The 18,163-nt window shown below is 38.6% G+C and overlaps 1 protein-coding gene across 1 annotated transcript; it reads right to left on the bottom strand.

The window, feature by feature from the left end:
• Nucleotides 1-2: 2 nt before the first annotated feature.
• Nucleotides 3-15,327, bottom strand: HELB (DNA helicase B). The gene is made up of 13 exons (XM_032687529.1): nt 15,138-15,327; nt 13,528-13,902; nt 11,509-11,735; nt 9,290-10,162; nt 8,073-8,244; nt 7,235-7,376; nt 6,144-6,274; nt 5,017-5,101; nt 3,503-3,562; nt 2,766-2,970; nt 2,068-2,202; nt 1,420-1,860; nt 3-927 (listed from the first exon to the last, which is right to left on the bottom strand). Exons 1-13 carry the CDS (start codon nt 15,325-15,327, stop codon nt 838-840), a joined length of 3,126 nt encoding a protein of 1,041 aa, XP_032543420.1. The 3' UTR covers nt 3-837.
• Between the last annotated feature and the right edge of the window lie 2,836 nt (nt 15,328-18,163).

Here is an 18,163-nt window from a genome sequence, read left to right as displayed (position 1 = left end):
TTTATATTTGTAGTATACTTTTCCCTACTCTATGTGAAAAGAAAAAAAAAAAGTTAAAGGTAAGACACATTTTAGTACAATGTGTCTGCTGTTTTGGTTTAACATTCAGCTTACTAATCTCAAAATTACAATGCAGCAGGTCACACAGTACACAAGAAAAAGTTGAAAGCGGAATGTTATTTGGACTCTGACTTGGAATTTTTCTTCTCTTACAAGACCATCATCAGCATATAACTATTAGCTAAAGCAGCAATAGCAAGTTCTACATCTCTTTCAAGTACAAAGTGGGGAAAATTTTCTGTCACTGATTGCAACTTTCTTGTTCTATTTATAACAAGATTAAAAGCCATAATTCATCAAAGCTTCATGCCCATAAATCTACCACATTAGAAAAACCTAACGTCCCCTTTGTAAACTGTTTTTTTTACTCAAGAGCAAACTACAAGTTTTGGCACATGAGTAAGAGCATCTTATCAATGCTGTAGCATTAGGAGATGGATAAATCTTGGTATGGAAAGCTAAGGGTCTTTAAATCAAAATACATCCTCATGTATTTTTCACGGGAACATCTGAATCCTGTAAGACCTGTAAGTTCATTCTTCACCAAAACAGAAGAATTATGTGATTTTTTTGATGACCAGTACACCCATGAATATACTAAAAATGGATCACCGAAACTGTAAAAGGCGCAGTGTAAAACGAGCTGTTCTTCACAGAATATGCAAAAACAGGAAACCCTTTGAAAAGCAGCAGCATATTCAGCTTCTCAAGTTCCAAAAATCTTGAACGTAAAATGTTCAATAAAGATTCATAACGAGGACAGTTAATAATTGTTTGTTAGCTTTTGAAAAGCTTCCTAGGAGCTGGTTGTCCCAAAGTTAGATTCCTAAGTCTGGAAGATCCAAGTGGGGATTCTGCTACTGTTGTCTGTCAGAACAAAACAAAAGTGTTATCCAAGTTTGAACCAGACCTAAAATATATTAGCATCTGCAAAAAAAGCTCTACGACAGAGTTCAGAAATTAGATATAATGAAAAAAAAGCATCTGTTAAGTAGGTTTGATTGCATAAAAATCAACTTCAATGATTATGTTTTATATAAATCTTTCACAGCAGGTCATGTAACTACTGACATCTGTGCACAAAGAATAAGCTAATATAGACTAAGCTGGCCAATGGATCACTCAAGTGAGTAAAAAGATGTATAAATTTACTACTATTGACATTGTAACTTTTTTTTTCATATTAGTCATATTACTCTGGGAAGAGATATGCCAAATTTGACTGCTTCACCAATTACTGATCATCTTGAAAATTATTAAATAAATAAGGGTAAAACGATCATACCAGTACCAGGTGACTTGTGGGGTGGTAAGAGTGCAAAAGTTTGTTCTAAACTTCCTCAGTAAGGAGATACTTACAGGGGGTATTTTTGTAGCATCTTCAGCTTCAAGAGTTTGTTGTCTTTTATAAGGACTTTGCTGCGAACTGCCTGTCTGCTCTTTATTGAGAACTGATGACCGTTCCTGTTTCATGAGGTCACTCTGAGGTTCAGCTGGGTCAGGAGCACCTTGAGTTGCAGAAACAGAGCAAGTCGCGAGCTCCTGATGTTGCCGGCACTTCATGAGGGGAGAGGACATTTGTTTGGGACAGCTGCTTGTTTCTGAAATTGCCTCTCTCAAAAATCTCTGTAAGCGAGTTTTTCTGGGCACGTTCTTGTTAGTGACTGCTCTCCGGAGGTGCGGCTCTTCAGCCACAACATAGACACGGCAGCGTCCCCTGGTCACGGCAGTGTACACGTGCTGCCAGTGCTGACGGCCAGGATTGCCAACCACGTACACAACAGTTTTTTCCTCGGAACCCTGAAACATGTTTAAGAATGCCATTTCAAAGCAAGATCTCCAGTAAATAGTTTTTAAAAAAAAGAAGACAGAAGAACGAGGAAGTTGGGGACAACTGTGGACACTCTTTCAAGAATATTTTCTATCCTGCATTCAAGGAATTGTGGTTTCAGAAAAGTTAATGACTCTTTCACATGAAAATACAGCTCAGAGCTGCTATGTTCTTACCTGAAATGTGTGAATAGTTCTGGCCCATGCATGTTTTATGTGACATAGCTTCTTCAGTGCCTTATACTTCACAGTGAACGTGGAGCCGTACGTGCTGCTGATGGTCAGTAAGCGCCGTTTATCAATTTCTACATCCTAGAGAAATAACACAATACTTAGCAGGGAGCTTGTACTCAGTGCATCCCTATTCTTTTACTGACCATCTTCAAGGAAAATAGTTTCATTGTACAGGGCCTACCCTAACTACTGATAATTTCACTGGCCCCTCTGCTCTACTCCCTGAAGCCACCAAAAAATACAGGTTTTTATTGCTGTATTTTTAGGTTAGCTTAGTTTTCTGCCAGGGAGAGCTCCAGCTGTAACATTAGCCTTATTCTTAACTTAAGACTCTGTTTCTGCCTATATGCAAAACATTATCCATTTCAGTTACAATACGTTTGAGTATTTACAGACTGTATTTACACTGAACACAAGCAGACCAACTGAAACACATTTTACAAGAAAGCCCAGAGCTGTTTTTTTTTTAAATTCTCTATTGTAGCTTGCCTCTTGCCTTTCACGTGATAGTTTAGCAGAACTAAGTATGTACTACAGACTAAACTTATAAAGTGTGAATTTTTTGGTTCTGGGGATTCAACAAGGACCAAATCAGTTACCACCAGAGGTTTTTTGTGCAAGTTCTTGCAGCAAAGACTTACCCCTGTTATGAAAAATATATCTCCATTGCACAGTCGTTTGCCCTCCTCAGCAGCCTCTGTAGTGAGGGTGGTTTCTCCACTTCTATATTCATGGCCATTAGAACCATCTCTGAAACCACAGCCTGGCAAGAGATCCCTGAGATACGTATTCCGTGTGCAGGAAATCTTGTCCCCAGTTTGAAATACAAGTCGGTTTTTATGGTTTCTAGACCAGAGAAAGAAAAAGCAAGAAATGTATTCACAAAGTATGCATTTACCATCTCTCAGTATTTTTCCTCTTCACTTGGCCCAGATTAAAAACTTTAATAATATTCAAAACAGTTAAGATAACACACATTTATTTATTGAACTTTTGTAAAACCTTTTGGTAAAAACGAGTAATATAGAGTAGCTCAAAAATCTTGCTTCCAAAAATATCTCAGAATCTATCTAGCAATCATACAGGGGCAAAAAATAATTAACCTTGAGAGGTTTTTTCACATTGCTTTTATGTCAGTTTTGAATATTCAACAGTAACTTAAAATCTTAATGACAATTTAAATGAAAGGCAATTTATCACTGTTGACAGTCCAGACTGAGACTGAAGAAACTTTATGTTATAAATTGTTTATATAATAATCAGATCTAGATGAAACATTGAAAGTTGTACAATCTTATTTTAGGGTTTTGGCCTGGTTGTAACACTTTCAAAAACAAAGTGAGATTGTTCACAGGGAAAATGCAAAATACTGGCTTACCTGGTTAAATGATTTGAATAGTGTTGGCAACAAAGTTCATTTATTAGATCGCAATCTTGCCTAGATCATACAAAACAAAAACATGAACAAAGTCATGATGTACAAAACATACAATTACAGGCAATGTCACATTAGCATTGATTTATAAATAATGGAAAAAGCCCTTTTTAGCTTTGATGATCTTCCACTAACAATTAAAAAAATTGCGGATTCGGAATTTAGAAGACAGAGCAGTAAAGAAACAGTTTTGTCTAAATACTACAGAAGGTGAGGCAAGGATGTTTGCACTGCATACCTACATTAGCTAGATTTGTTTTTAAGATAAAGAAGAAAACTAAAGAAAAAATAAGGCCTGGACAGATTATTTTCTGTCTATGAATATATTAAATAGCCAGAAGATTTATTAGCATTTTAAAGACCTGGGATTTTAACTTTTAAATGCAGATTAAATTCCTATAAATATATTTCAGATTAATCTTATATGAAAATCACTAATAACAATATTGTACCTGAATGCAGATTGGAGAAATACAATTGATGTTGGAGTTACTCAGTATCCACAACAAACAGGTGAACTAGCTAAAATTTATAAATCGCTTATTTGCACAGTGGTAATCTGGAAATAGTGGGTGTTCTTCAATTACTGAGAAAAGGTTCTTCACAAATAAAAGTGGAAGAGTTTTTTCTTAAGTACCCTTCTGTGCAGAACTGCAAGTTTATGGACTATTGGTACTACTGCACACGATACTTATCCCTTCAGTGTTTCTGTGAAGCCATCCATACTATTCATGCTCCTGTGATTACTAAACTTTCCAATCTTTCCTCAATGCATGTTAGAGCCCTACATCCCACACCTTTTTAATTGATGAGTATTGTGCTTCCAAATACCTAAACTATAGGCCTTTGTCACTGCAGAGCAGAAGCACTGATGCCCATCAGATTATATGACTAAATCTGACCCTTGACACACGGTCAAAACGCCAGTATCTTCTGTTACTTGGTCAATTCCCACTTGTGACAGAAGGCTGTAGAGAGAGTGGGTTATACACTCCACCACACAGCCTGGAATTCACATCTGCCACAGTTGGATACATTTGAATACACGTATTTCTTTGTATCTTGTGGGTTTCTCCTACAGTCAAGCTCTCGCCTTCTGTTTCTGAAGAACACAGCACTCTTCGCAAACACCACAGCACAGGCTCTCACAATCTACTACAAAAGTGACCACTTAAGTCCATCCTTTGCTGCTTTAGCATAAACCATACAGATGAACGTGAGCACAAAGGCAGAATTTATGGTGAAAAATAACATTAAGAACAGAGAAAAATGAAGTAATTCTTCATGGATAGACTGCGGGCAACCAGAAGGTACGGGGAGAGACATCGAGCCTGTTTGTTCTCTCTAGTAATTTTATGATATTGCCACTAGTCTCTCCAACTCAATACACTCAGCTGTTTTTTAGAATGTGGCTGCTAGCAAGGATTTGTTCAATGTCTGCTTGCATACTCCATTACCTTCTGAAAGCAATAAATTGTGATTGTTTGGCATCTTCCAATCCTGGTCCTTTTTTAAGTAAAGTCTTAATGGCAGTTTGCAAATCTGTTTTAAAAGACATAAAAGGTAAGGCATAAAAATGTGCAGAACAATTTAAGAAAGAAAAATATAATTTAATATTAAATTGCCTTTGCTTCAATGACATTTCAAGTTCTTTTTAAAACAACAAAAACCAAAAAACAAGCAAACAAAAAGCCACACAGAACCACACACTCCACAAAAAACCAAAACCATACCACAAAACACCCACATACATATTCCCCCAAAAAAGCATCAGGCAGTTAACCCACTTTTAAAATCTGAGAAACAAGAGTAATATGGAAGGAGACAAATTCTTATTTCTATGTTAAACAATGGCTGCATAGAACACATTTCATGCAAAATAAGGTTTTGATATAGCACATTAAAGAGGTAAAGATCAAATATTTTTAAGCCACAGACCTATACACTTAGATTCACAGAAGAAATCTACTTTAGGTACTCTGTTTGCTAAGTATGTTACAACAGTATGATAAGGTGATAAATGTTTGCACTATTTTTTTCCTCATCCCCCTTGAAGCTTTTTGATGCATATAAAATAGAGGCCACTCAATCCACCTGTACCAAATAGATGCCAAAAAAACCCAATAAACAATGGTCCTAGCCCTGACCCCAAAACATTTTAAAAGAAATACTGGTATCCCTTCTGCTTCCATTTTCCTAACTCAGTCGTAGAGCTGGGAGGATATTCCTGTCCAGCATATCATCCTGTTACAGTTGCTGTTTACTCAAATGATTCACCACTGAACCATTTGATATGTTAAGGTTTGACAGCTACGACTAAAAGACAATCCCATTTGATTACACTGGTGGAAGTTACACTTCAAAATGTAACTGGTGAGCTGGAGCTCTACAGTCTATTCTCTGCATTTATGAATTTTGCTGGGTGTACTTACAGAAGGCAGAAGACAAAACTATGAATGTAGCATTTAAATTTATCCCATAAAAAAACCCCAGACTAAAATCTTCCCAAAATTTTAGTTCCAGACAACAGTCTATGCTTTACCAAAGGGAAAATCAAGATCACAAACTGACTGTACACACATACTGTCACAATTCCCACCAGCAGGCAAAGCAATAAGAATAAATTTCTTCTCTGGGCTTAGAATTGGCATTTCCTCATTCCAAGCAGAAACTTGCAGCACCTCATCAAATTCAGGCAGTTGCCGGTGAGAGATTCTTGACCAGAGCAGTGGAGGGAAAACAGAAAAGTTATTTCCAGCTAAAGGATTCCAGTGTATCATCATCTACATCAGCCTGAAGTTTGCCACTAATAAATTTTTTGTCATCGACACTACATGCACCAAAAATTTATTCCTCTGAACATAACTTAATTTCACGTTAAAAAAGTTGGTGATTTATTCTCTAAACCCCCCAGCACTGCAGCAGATACTCAATATTACCCATAGAGTTCCCATGGGAGCCGAATGGAGTAAAACAGAAGTGCTACCAAAAAAATAAGTAAAAATGTTTGTAAAACACTCAGTAGTTCTGAACATCTTGCAAATGTTCAGAATATTCTCAAACCATCAAAAGCTCTTGGGCACTTGAACCTAGATTTTGTTATCTGAGCTTTAAAAAAGAAATCATGTACTGACAGGAAATAGAACTATTTCCAGAACAAAAGTAATGCAAATGTTGGAAACATTTAGAGTCTCTAGGTATTAATACAGAAAGATATAAAAAGAAACTATGCTGTAATGGCCCTTGACATCTAACCTCTCAAAGCAATACAGTCTGTTTTAGCTGTTGTCACACTTATTAGCAATGTCTTTAAAACTTCCTTTAGAGAGAAGCAATTTTAAGCCATTTCAAAAGGTAAAAAGTCACTTGTGCAATTACAACTCATTTGAAAACAACAGAGAGTATCTGATAGTGAAGTACCTCCTATGAAATTCAAGAGTATTCCAGCACACACATTTTTTTTTTGTCCAGTATACATACTTCTGGAAAAATCTGCAGGGTTTTGTTGCTGTTGTTTTGGGGGGTTGTTTTTTTTTAAACCAACATTACTGATTTGGACCAAAAAAAAGTTAACAGAAGCGATACTACAGAGGCAAATCTGGATCACTGCTATTTTGCAGGTAAAAGGCCAGGCCTACTACAAGAATGCTACATACATACATAAGGATATCCTACCTTGATGCATTATCTACAATTAGCTGTGACTCAGCTCTGTGGTTTGTTCGCAGTTGTACAGAAAAGCCTCTTGATTTTAGACCCTCAAAGAGATCAGCCAACATGTTTCCTGGGTCTATGCTTGGTAGCTGTCTAGTATCACCTAAACAGAATGGAAATTAGTGTTTGTGAGAAGGAATAACAGACCATGTGTTTCAAACAGTCTTGAAAAAAAAAATCCCTGGAATTAATAAATACTCAACTCTCTAATAATAACATACATCCTTAATGCAATTCACATGAAATAACACTTTCAAGAACCTGAGACACTTAGGGAATCAGGTTGTAGCGTAGTTCAAGTTTTTCATATTCCTCACTCAGTAATGCTTCACTAGCAAGTGCAAATCCCTCTGCTTGATGAACCTGACAGTGATCACATCTTATTCAAACACATTTTGAAAGTGACATATTTAAAAAATGCCCTAAATGGCATGTCAAAAAGCAAGCCTCTGAGAAAGCATAAAAATTTGACTTTATATTTCTTTGCTTTCCTTTTTGAATTAAAACAAGATGATCCTACCATTAAGAATTGCATGAAATCTCCCTTCTAACATATGATTAATATGCTAACTGCTAAACAGAGAATGGAGATAATGATAATTTCACACTGACAGCTGGAAAACTTTCTTATCTCATCTGACCTTTACAATTACCAGAAATATCCAAGAACAGAACATGTAACATGTAACATTATGGAGTTTTTAAGAGACTCAATGAGACCAGTGGGAACTCTGATACTTACGCTGTGTACTGTGTGTTATTAAATATTGTATAACGCTAAATTTGCAGTTTCACTTACCTAGAATAATAAGTTTAGCAAGCTGAGCATGCTCACACAAGAGTTTTAAAACTAAACTAAAAATGCGTACAGGCACCAAACTTCCTTCATCCACAATCAGAACCGTAACAGCAGAAAACTTCCACGGCTGTGCCTGTTCACTCTGCCTCCACGATTTAAAACTATAGATAATCTAGAAACAAATAAGAATAGAGCAAGCTCTGACATTAATCAGCTATAAACTGTCTTATAAAAGTAGACAGTGCAGTATCTTCTAGTGTTGTATGTGGGGCTGTTATCTGAAATTCTCAACTTAAACCTGTAAAGACCCAGAAGACTCAACCATTTAGTCTTATTTTCCTCCCCAGTGAATACATTTCTAGCTGAGATTATTGACACTGACTTACACAAAAGCACAGAAATGCAGTCTTTTTTTTTCTGCAGGAACTGTTTAGGATAAAAGGCGAGCCATTAGGTTGCTCAGTAACAGAACACCTACTACAACTTGCTGACATTAATAAATGCCCAGCATTGCATGGGGAAGGGGTACAGGAAACTACCCAGTCCCCAAAGATAAAATAAGCCAACAGTACATTTTATAATTTTTATTTATATGCATTATTCCCCACCTCCAATGTCTTTTTGGCACCTTTCACTACCTAGGACAAAAGAAACTTAAGTTTATTTACAAAGAGTTTAGTTTGCTTTCTATTTTTTTCTAAAAAAATTTCCACAATACTTGACAGTAATTAAGAAAACACTGTGCAAATGAAATTTATCTCATTATTCAACCCCGGGCTACTGATCTTTCCATGTATGTGCTGGTATCAGTATGACTGCCAGGCAACAGAATACTAGAAAACAGTTCTACCACCTAGAAAGCATTTTTGTCTTCATTAAAATGAAAATAAAAAACAAAACTGAGAAGCTAAAAAGACCGGATGCCCAAGAGAGGCACAAGTGTGAGGTGTATATAACTACAAAAAACCCCAAAGTTACAGTAAATGTTTTCAAATGACTGATTTATGATTCCCCAAAATGCAACACTTACTTTAAAATGCTGACAAGCTGTACCTAAGCATTATCATTAAAAACAATAAGTGACACATTTCATAAGGAAACTTCAATAACAAGCTTTTTGCTTTTTTTTTTCTCAAAACAAGAATGGACAGCGCCAAAAGGTCTTTCAGAACCTAACTAAAAAACCCCAAACAAACAAACAAAAAACCAAACCTTACCTGATGCAGTGTATATGCAGGAAGCTGAGTTTTTTCACTCAAAAGACTTGTCGCCCTCCCTGTAGGTGCAGTCAACAGTACATTCAAACATTTTTTTGCATGCATATTCTCTGACTCCCAGTGATGATCAAATGTATTCCATTCCTCAGATGCATCCAAGTCTTCTTCAAAGTCCTTAGAAGCAGCTTCCACTTCTTTTTCCATCTGCTTTAAATGACGAAAAAGGCAACTAACTATTGTAGTCTTCCCACAGCCTCCTTTTCCACTTATGACCGTGACAGGATTAGAACAAATCTTTTCCATAGCAATAACCTGATCTAAGTCTGCCTCTGCTTTACTTTGGTTACCAGACATAGACTCCACTTCCTTTTCAGGAAAGTGATTTTCACCGTTATGATTGTCTGGATCATTTTCCTTCAGATGTTCCATTTCATGTGCCTCAGTAATATTCATTTTGTTATCTACCGTCTCCCTTGATGTCTCAGAAATGTTAAGTATCTTTCTCACATCAGCATCCAGTTTCCATGTGTCATTTGACAGAAGGTCACCTATATACATTGCAATGTCTTTTTCAGATTTGTAAAGATGAGGCAGAAACACTAGCTTTTTTTCCCTAATCACTACCTTCTGAGCTTTCAAAAACTCAAGAGATTGCCAAACATGCTCAGTGGACATATTTTTGGATACAAAACGAGCCAATTCATCTTGATCTTCATATGTGTGTCCCATTTCTCTACACCGTTTCTTGAGTTGATCATAGAGAATTAATGCATTCTTCTGTAAGTCAGGAATCTTCCAGAGGAGATGTTCACATTGACAGAAGGCGGCCCACGTTGCCTCACAGTAAGAAAGGTTCAGTTCCTTATAGATAATCTTCTCCCAAAAAGAGTAAAAGGAAACACATATTTATTTCAGAATATATTAGCTTCTTGTTAAATAACATTCCTCCTAGTAAATGCCAATTGCAATTCAGAGGGTGGAGTTTGCAAATATATGTATTTGTCATAACGTACGAGGCTACGCTTTTCAAACTACATGAAAGCAAGATATTTAAAAGTAAGCTGGAATGTAATTCCTCTCAGTCACCTTTCTGTATGAAACGGGAACTTTGAAAATAAAGACCTGACACAGAAACTGGGTATTAGGGAGAACTCATGCACACCTCATTGCACAATTTCAAGTAAAGGTACACAAACTGTAGACACACAGCAGAGGAAAGGCATTAGCCAGAATACCATACCCAATTCTGAACATGCTTCTTCAAGAAATACACAATCTTAAAGACACTAGCACAAAATAGTGCAAAACTGAGATGTGCAAAACAGATTAACTATTGAGGGCAAGAAAAATTAATTGCTTTTGCTCAGTCTTAAGAGAAAAAGCTAAAGAGTGTCTTCAAGCAACAAAAAAATTGCAGTGAGAACGCAGGTCCTTGGTACAAGAAGCAAGAGAGCAACAAGTCCGTACTGCACCAAGAAATAGTCAAACTGAACACGAGGAAAATCCTCTTAAAGGAAAGGATTTGAAATACTGGCATATATTGGCTACACTGCTGAATCTCTGAAATTGGAAGTCTTAAAGACAATTCAGAACATTCAACTGTAAAACACTGGGGAGCTGAAGCAGAGGGATAACCAACCATATTTGTGAACTATTAAGCTGCAGTTCCCAACCAAAGTACGGGAGCGCTAAGGTGAGGTGCAACAGCAAAGCTGCACAGCAAGCCCAGTAAAGGAGAATTAAGGTAAGTAACCACTGCAAATTCCATTATAAAAAACAAATCACTAGATCAGATAATCACTTAACAAGAAATTTATCTTACTATGAAAGCATAGATACTGTTCTACATATTAGGAACAGAAAATCTCATTTACTGGTATAAAACTGAAGGGGACAAACGAGAACTTTTAATTAGCTTTCTTACTTTTGGCCCAATTACCTCAAGTATTTAATTTTCTGTTCCTTGTAAAAAACAGTAAACAAATGGTTGTAACAAACCCACTTTTAAAAATCTTCTGAGATTAATTTATTGTAGACCAACTGGAAAAACAAAACCCTTTGCTAAAACTGAGCCCAGTACATCATCCATTTCCAAATGAACTATGCTTAGGCCCTAAAAATGCCCATTTAATAAACTGAACATAACTAAAATAGCACTGTAGTCTAACGAAGCTCAAATGTAACAAAACCTTATTTTTACCCTACCTAAAATTACTTACCCTGCTGAATCCAAGTTTCCATGGCTCATTCTTTAATATCTCCTCCAATTTTGTTAGCATCTTGTCTTGAAAATCTACCTTCTCACCATCTGTATCATTGCTTTCTTCAGTCTCTCTTTGCCAATCCACCATATCCAACAGACAGCAAAAATGGCATGGCAGAAGAACTGGCAAGAACTCCAGTATCCTCGGAAAAGTCAGAGCTACCAATACTGCCTTCCCTGCAACTACATTCATCATAAACAAAGTATCATGCAACATACACACATATCTGTAAAGGTAATTTAAACCTACTATGGCTTTCACCCTTCTGCCTCCCCTAGATCCAAAACATCTCAAATTTCTTTCAGTTTCTTACTCATTGTAATTCTTTTAAAATTATTTTAAAGTTTGTTTTCCCTGAACTGCCTTGGGAAAAAACCAATGTAAACAGATGACATGCATCTAAATGTACTCTCTTGCAGAAAGGCAAAGATAAAACCTTTTCCCTTTTAAGCAAGTACTTAATTTACACACAGAGAATCAATATACACTGTTTCCACACAAAAAAAATACCATGAAGGCTTGAAGAACAAACTGCTCAAGCCCATAACAATTAATGGTAACCAAAAAAATTCACAATAGCAGAATTAGCAAGGAGGGAGAGAGGGGGTCATACACTGCCCAATGATAGAGAAAGAAGAAAATTTAAAATGTAGCAAAGTAACTTATATTAGATACTAGGAAAACTCCCCAGCTACAAGAACAGTGAACAGAGTGCAACCTCTACCCCGATGATTCATGAACACACTGGACAAACCTCAATTAAATGCAACCCATATATCCCGTTAAAACTCTCACAGCAAACCAGATCTGTGTTTCTACCACTATTGATTCCCACCCCTTTGTGGTCATGAAAAGATTTGAAATCCATAAACTACAGTTAAGAACTTTGCCACCATTACAAAAACAGAAGAAAAAGCCTAAAAGTCTGTAGAACTCTGAAAATTTTCCTCTCCTTACACATGGGATTTGGAGTAAAGTCAGCTCAAGTCTAGCACAGGCTCTCAACTCTCCTGTTATACATGATTTGACATCCAAAAGAGTCACCTCCATCATTTGATCTGACACTGTCCAGTGAGCCAGGTACTGGAAGACTTCGTTCGCTTACATGCAACAGCAGAGAGATCCAATCTGCCTGAGCAGGTTACGGAAACACATCATTGGAGCAAAACAAGAGAGCTAATGCTGAAGGCACACCTCAGACTTCTTGTCTTTCCCTCTATTTTAAAGTTTTGCTTCAGACCAGCTGTAGTCTGGTCTCACAGACTGAATGCATGCTAGGGATTGGAGTACCTTAGGCATGCAACTGGAACACATTGTTTGGGTTTCATCCAGCAGGAATATAGTCAGTACTCTCAGAGACTGCATCACAATGGGGACAAGAGGGATGCCTGCTTCAAAAGCACACTCCTGATCGAATCTCGAAAACTCATGTATGCACCATCAGTGCAGCCCACAACACGACCCTCAGCACTCCTGAACTATCTCCATGTGGGGACACTCCTGTTTCCACATTCTGTTCATGGCCATACCAATCTGCTGACAGGCAGGATTCAAATACACTTAGACAGACTATTTAGTATTGATTTGGACTACACTGAACTCCTTCACTGTTCCCCTGTACTACGAAGAAGCAGGCATACTATTTCTGAACACGTATTTGTCCTAAAAAGCCATACCACCATGTGTAGGTAGCGCTAAACCCATTTTTCAACACTTCCAGGAGTGGAGCATCCCTAGCACAGACAATTCTACTTAGTAAGCGTTTAGTAAGAATTTAGGAAAGTCCTTCTGTTTACCTATCTTTAATCGGTCAGTTGTCCCACTGTGAGGAAATATTTTTTAAAAAAAAGAATCACTGCATATTCAGAATTCAGTTGAATATATATTTGATATGAAGACATGTTAGCTTGAACACAGTATCTGAAACAACTCCTTAGCTTATAAAACAATCAAACTAGCACAGGATATACCTACTTGATTTTGAAACATAGCAGAAGATGTCATAATCCTTGGTATCTCTTTGGCTCCTCCCTGGATGTACGTGGGAAACTTGGAACTGTTTTAGCTTTTCTTCAAGATTTCTAAAATTCAGCATAGACTCCGTAGGAAGCCAAGTAAAAAATTTTTCTTTAAAACCCTCAGGAACGTCACATTCCTTAAGGAAGAGTGAAAATACTTGTCGGTTGTTTTCTTCTATATCAGTCCGCAGAAAATATGACGGATATCCTTGCACGAAGTACTTAGACCCAATTTTTTTAGCTTTAACATTAACCTTCCACCAAGGGCCAACTAACGGAAAACGTCCAACTACTTCATACTCCTTTTTGGTGCCATCTTCCTGTATAATAACTGAATCATTAAAAAGAAAATAAGCCCATTGTCAATTGACAGTCACAAAGATTAAAAGTTTGGGTTGATTAGAAGAGTTTTGTTGGTTCTAAGCTCACTTTTGTCTTTTCTATAAGTTGCAGCAGTAAAAGTAAAGCAGGGGTTTTCATAAACTCCTGATGTCAGTCTCTCCAGTAGTATTTAAAAACAAAAGTGAAACTAATCTCAGAAACAAGCACTAAATTGCTTCTCTAAGCATCAGAAATAAATCTTGTGTATGAATTTATTAAGCCAATTAAACACATATGGTTTAATATTACAGTTTACTATTTATGCCAAGACAAGTTTACAATTAAATTTTAAACAGTTTTGTCACAAAATATTCCATCACAATGCCTGCATGTTCTTCGGATACAATTGCATAACAAATACTTTCTGGAACTGAAACCACCAAGATTATAAGCAATTAATATAATAAACTCTTAAGATTTTGTATGACGTGGTTTGTCTCTTTTCCTCAAAAAAATTAACACACCACTCCTCAATCCACGACTGGGGACTAAATGCTATGACTAGAACAAAGTGGACACCTACATTCAGCACGACCTCTTCCTCACCACACCAGAGTGGCTCTTAGGTTTGTAACAACTTATTTATTTCTCCCTTCTTACCTAGTTCAATTCAGCCATTTTAAAAAGAATTTTGAGGATAAAGTATTCTTGTTAGGAAGAAGTTGCTCCAACTTCACCTGCTTTTCTAAGTCAGGAATCATTAACGTCAAGTATCAACACTCGTATACCATTAAAAAAATTGCGGGTTTTTTGTGTGAAGTTACTTTAAATAGAAAAAATTTATATTGTCTTACTGTTGCAGTACTGTGCCCGTAGAAAAGCAGAAAGTACACTCCCCTTCTACTACACACGTAAGGTTTATCACCTACTTCGGTTCGCTGTCCCTTTACTTGTAATCGATTCAGCGATCGGGGGAAGGAGCGAGCTGCGATCTGCCCTGCCCTGGAGGGGCGGTGTGTGAGCCCAGGTGCGGAGCGGCGGCCGCCGGGCGAACGCGCCTCCCCTCAGCGCCCGCCGCCATTCCCGCACAGCCGGCTCCAGCCGGCTCCAGCCCGCTCCCTTCCAACGCCGCGCCCCGCGCCGAGCCCAGACCCGCGGGCCGGGCAGGGCACAGAAGGGCGCAGAGGGGCACCGAAACCCGCCCGGCCTCCCGCCCAGCCCCGCTCCGCTGCCGCAGCCCCTCACCGGCGCGGCGCGGGGGCAGCGCGGCCGCCAGCTCCCGCCCGGCAGCCTCCATGAGCGCATCCTCCGCCAAGTGCAGCTCCTTCTCGAATTCCTCCTCGCTCTCCTCCTCCGAGTCTGCCGCCCACCGCGGCGGCAGCAGCCCCCCCCACAGATCCACCACCTCTCCCCGCTCCCTGCGGGACTCCGCCATGGTTCCCGCGCCTTCCCGCCCCGGGATCCCTCCGCCCCTCCCCGGAAGGACACGTCGAGCTGGACGGCGTGGGAATCCAGTAGTCAAAAGAGTCAGGAATGCCAGGAGGCGGTCGGGATAGTCAGTCAAGAGCATCGAGAGCACTTTTTTAATAACTCGAGACATAATTCTGTGCCTTTCTGTGTGCCCAGCTTCAAATAGGTCAGACTTGATTTTCAAAAACGTGGGTATTTGCTGCTCAAGTGGAGTGAAGTTGGTGTTCTAGAGCTAGGTGGTCAAGCACTGGGATTAGATGATCCTTTTGAAAATATGAGACTAAATGTTTTGCTCTTCTTCGCAGTGTAGCCAAGTTTAAGATTCCTGTCTCCTCGATTTCTCTTTCCTCCCTCAATACTGCTACCAGTACAGGTGGAGGATAGAAGCTAAAGTAAGAGGGTTTTAAGTCAATGGTAAAACTGTTAATTCTAATATAAGGATTGCATCCATGAAAGCTGTAAGAGTAATATATATAAATATATAAGCAGTTTATAGATTTAGAAATTCACAATACCTGTGCAAGAGAAGATTGTTAAGCATTAAAAATGAGGTGAACACAAGGCCAGGAGATTCAGTCAAAAATTACTCTGTCATGAATGTTTTAAATCATACTTTGAAAAATATTTGGAAATTTTAGATCAGCTTTTTGAACTAGCTTTTTCTCCATCATGCCTCACTTCAAATTCCACCCCAGGACCCAAGAATGTATGGTAAAAGGCAACATGCTTTGACAACCCTATGATTTTACCTTCTAATGCACCATGATAATGCACTGCCATGATAATTCTTAAGTATAAGAGTCTTAAAGTATAATCTTGCATGACACTGAGAAAGTCATTACCTTCCTGTCCACAGGGAAAAAAATCTGTTTATAAATTTGAACTCCATATTGTTGCATTCAGTGAAAAAAAATGCAAGGCCCTAAAAAGCAAAGTCACAATGAACAAGAAAAGATGATTTGCTGTTTCTCACTGGTTTGTGTCTTGACACACAGTGGCAGGTTTTCACTTCAGAGAAAGAATGCACATAAAAATCTCACACCTTTAAATAGATACGTGAAATCCTACTCTGAAAACAATTTCAGAACATTCTGACAGGTACCATTTATACACTGCAGGGTTATAATAAAGCCAGCCTCCAGATATAAGTAAGACTTCCTATATTTTTTAGTTTTTTCCCATACCAGATATCCCCTTTCAAGGGATGGCTAGCAGTTCATCTTGAATCTGACTAGCATCAGGGGCATTCCCTAGTCTCAAATTTGCTTGGGTATTCATTGTTCCCTGATCTCTGCTGTGATTTAAGACATTCTTATCTGCTGAACTCCAACAGTAAGTCTGAGTTTGCCATCCAGGAGCATCAACTGGAAGCTCTCAGAAGAAGAAATTAGGGGATGTATCTAGCACAGCACGAGGCAGGGGTAGCAGAGAAAGGTATAAACTTTCATCGCTCTTGAGATAGAAAGGTTTCATTTTTTCCTTATGCTGTAGAGCTTTTACCAGGAGAGGTGTGCAGTACGCTTGGAACTGACTGCCCCAGGGGTGGAAACACAGCCCCACCGTTTTCCATGGACTGATCCAGACTGCACTGGAAAAGAGTGAGGCTCCAGAACACCTGCAGTACATTGATGATATCATCATATGGGGGAACACAGCAGAAGAAGTCTTTAAGAAAGGGGAAAAGATAATCCAGATTCTCCTGAAAGCTGGTTTTGCCATTAAATGCAGTAAGGTCAAGGGACCTGCCCAGGAACAGTTCCTAGGAGTGAAGTAGCAAGACGGAGTTGCCAGGTTCCAACAGAGATGATTACAAACAGAGCTGATTAACAAAATAGCAGCTATGTTTCCACCGACCAGTAAGAAGGAAATGCAGGCTTTCCTAGGTGCCATAGGTTTTTGGAGGATGCACATCCCTGAGTACAGTCAAACTGTGAGCCCTCTCTGTCTTGTGACATGGAAGTAAAATGACCTCAAGTGGGGCCCTGAATGACAGCCTTTAAGCAGATCAAACAAGATTGCCCACATGAAGAGTTCCTGTCATATTGTAGAGACAAACTGAAAATGGAAAGCAGCTGTATGGAGACCCATGAGGTGAGTCACAGAAGCTACTGATGGACAAGAAGGATCAAGTCAGGTTGCAGAGGTTGGATATCAGGTTGGATATCGCAGAACGAGAAAAGTGACCAACACTCTAGGTCTACATTGTATTGTGAATGGTAGCAAATGCACTGTGGGGGTCGCTAGAGAGATAGAGAAGGGCCAGCTGGCAGCAGGGGGGAAAAGCCCATCTGGACTGCTGAGATGTGGCAAGACATTGCTGCCACTCTTTTGTTTCTTGTCTTTGTCCTAGGGTTTGGGGGGGGTGGAGCTACAAAAAAAATTTAAGCCATTTCCTTTGCATCTTTGTGATTGCTGATTTTTTTTTCCCTGTCAGTAAACTGTTCTTTTTCACTTATATCTCCTCACATTTTGCCTCTCTATACTGGCGGGGAATAAAAGGGGAAGCGTTTAATTTATTGGAGTTCCTGCCCCCATATTTGTCTTAAAACCAAGACAGAGATGTTATACTGAAATGCAGGACCTAAACAACAGTGAGCTACCCTTATTGCTAGTAATGATCTTTCTGAAACATAATATGAGGCCCAGAAGTTGTCAGCTACTACCAGCATGAGATAATATTAACAGTATGGGGATTTTGGAGATCTAGGGATCCCATAAACAGGTGTCAACATATGGAGGCTTTCATATATACCCTCTATGTAGACCATATAGTCTTCTGTGTAGCACTCTACAATTGAATT

The sequence above is a fragment of the Chiroxiphia lanceolata genome, chromosome 5, assembly GCF_009829145.1.
Source record: "Chiroxiphia lanceolata isolate bChiLan1 chromosome 5, bChiLan1.pri, whole genome shotgun sequence".
Lineage (NCBI taxonomy): Eukaryota > Metazoa > Chordata > Aves > Passeriformes > Pipridae > Chiroxiphia > Chiroxiphia lanceolata.
This window is presented reverse-complemented; position numbering and strand designations above follow the sequence as displayed.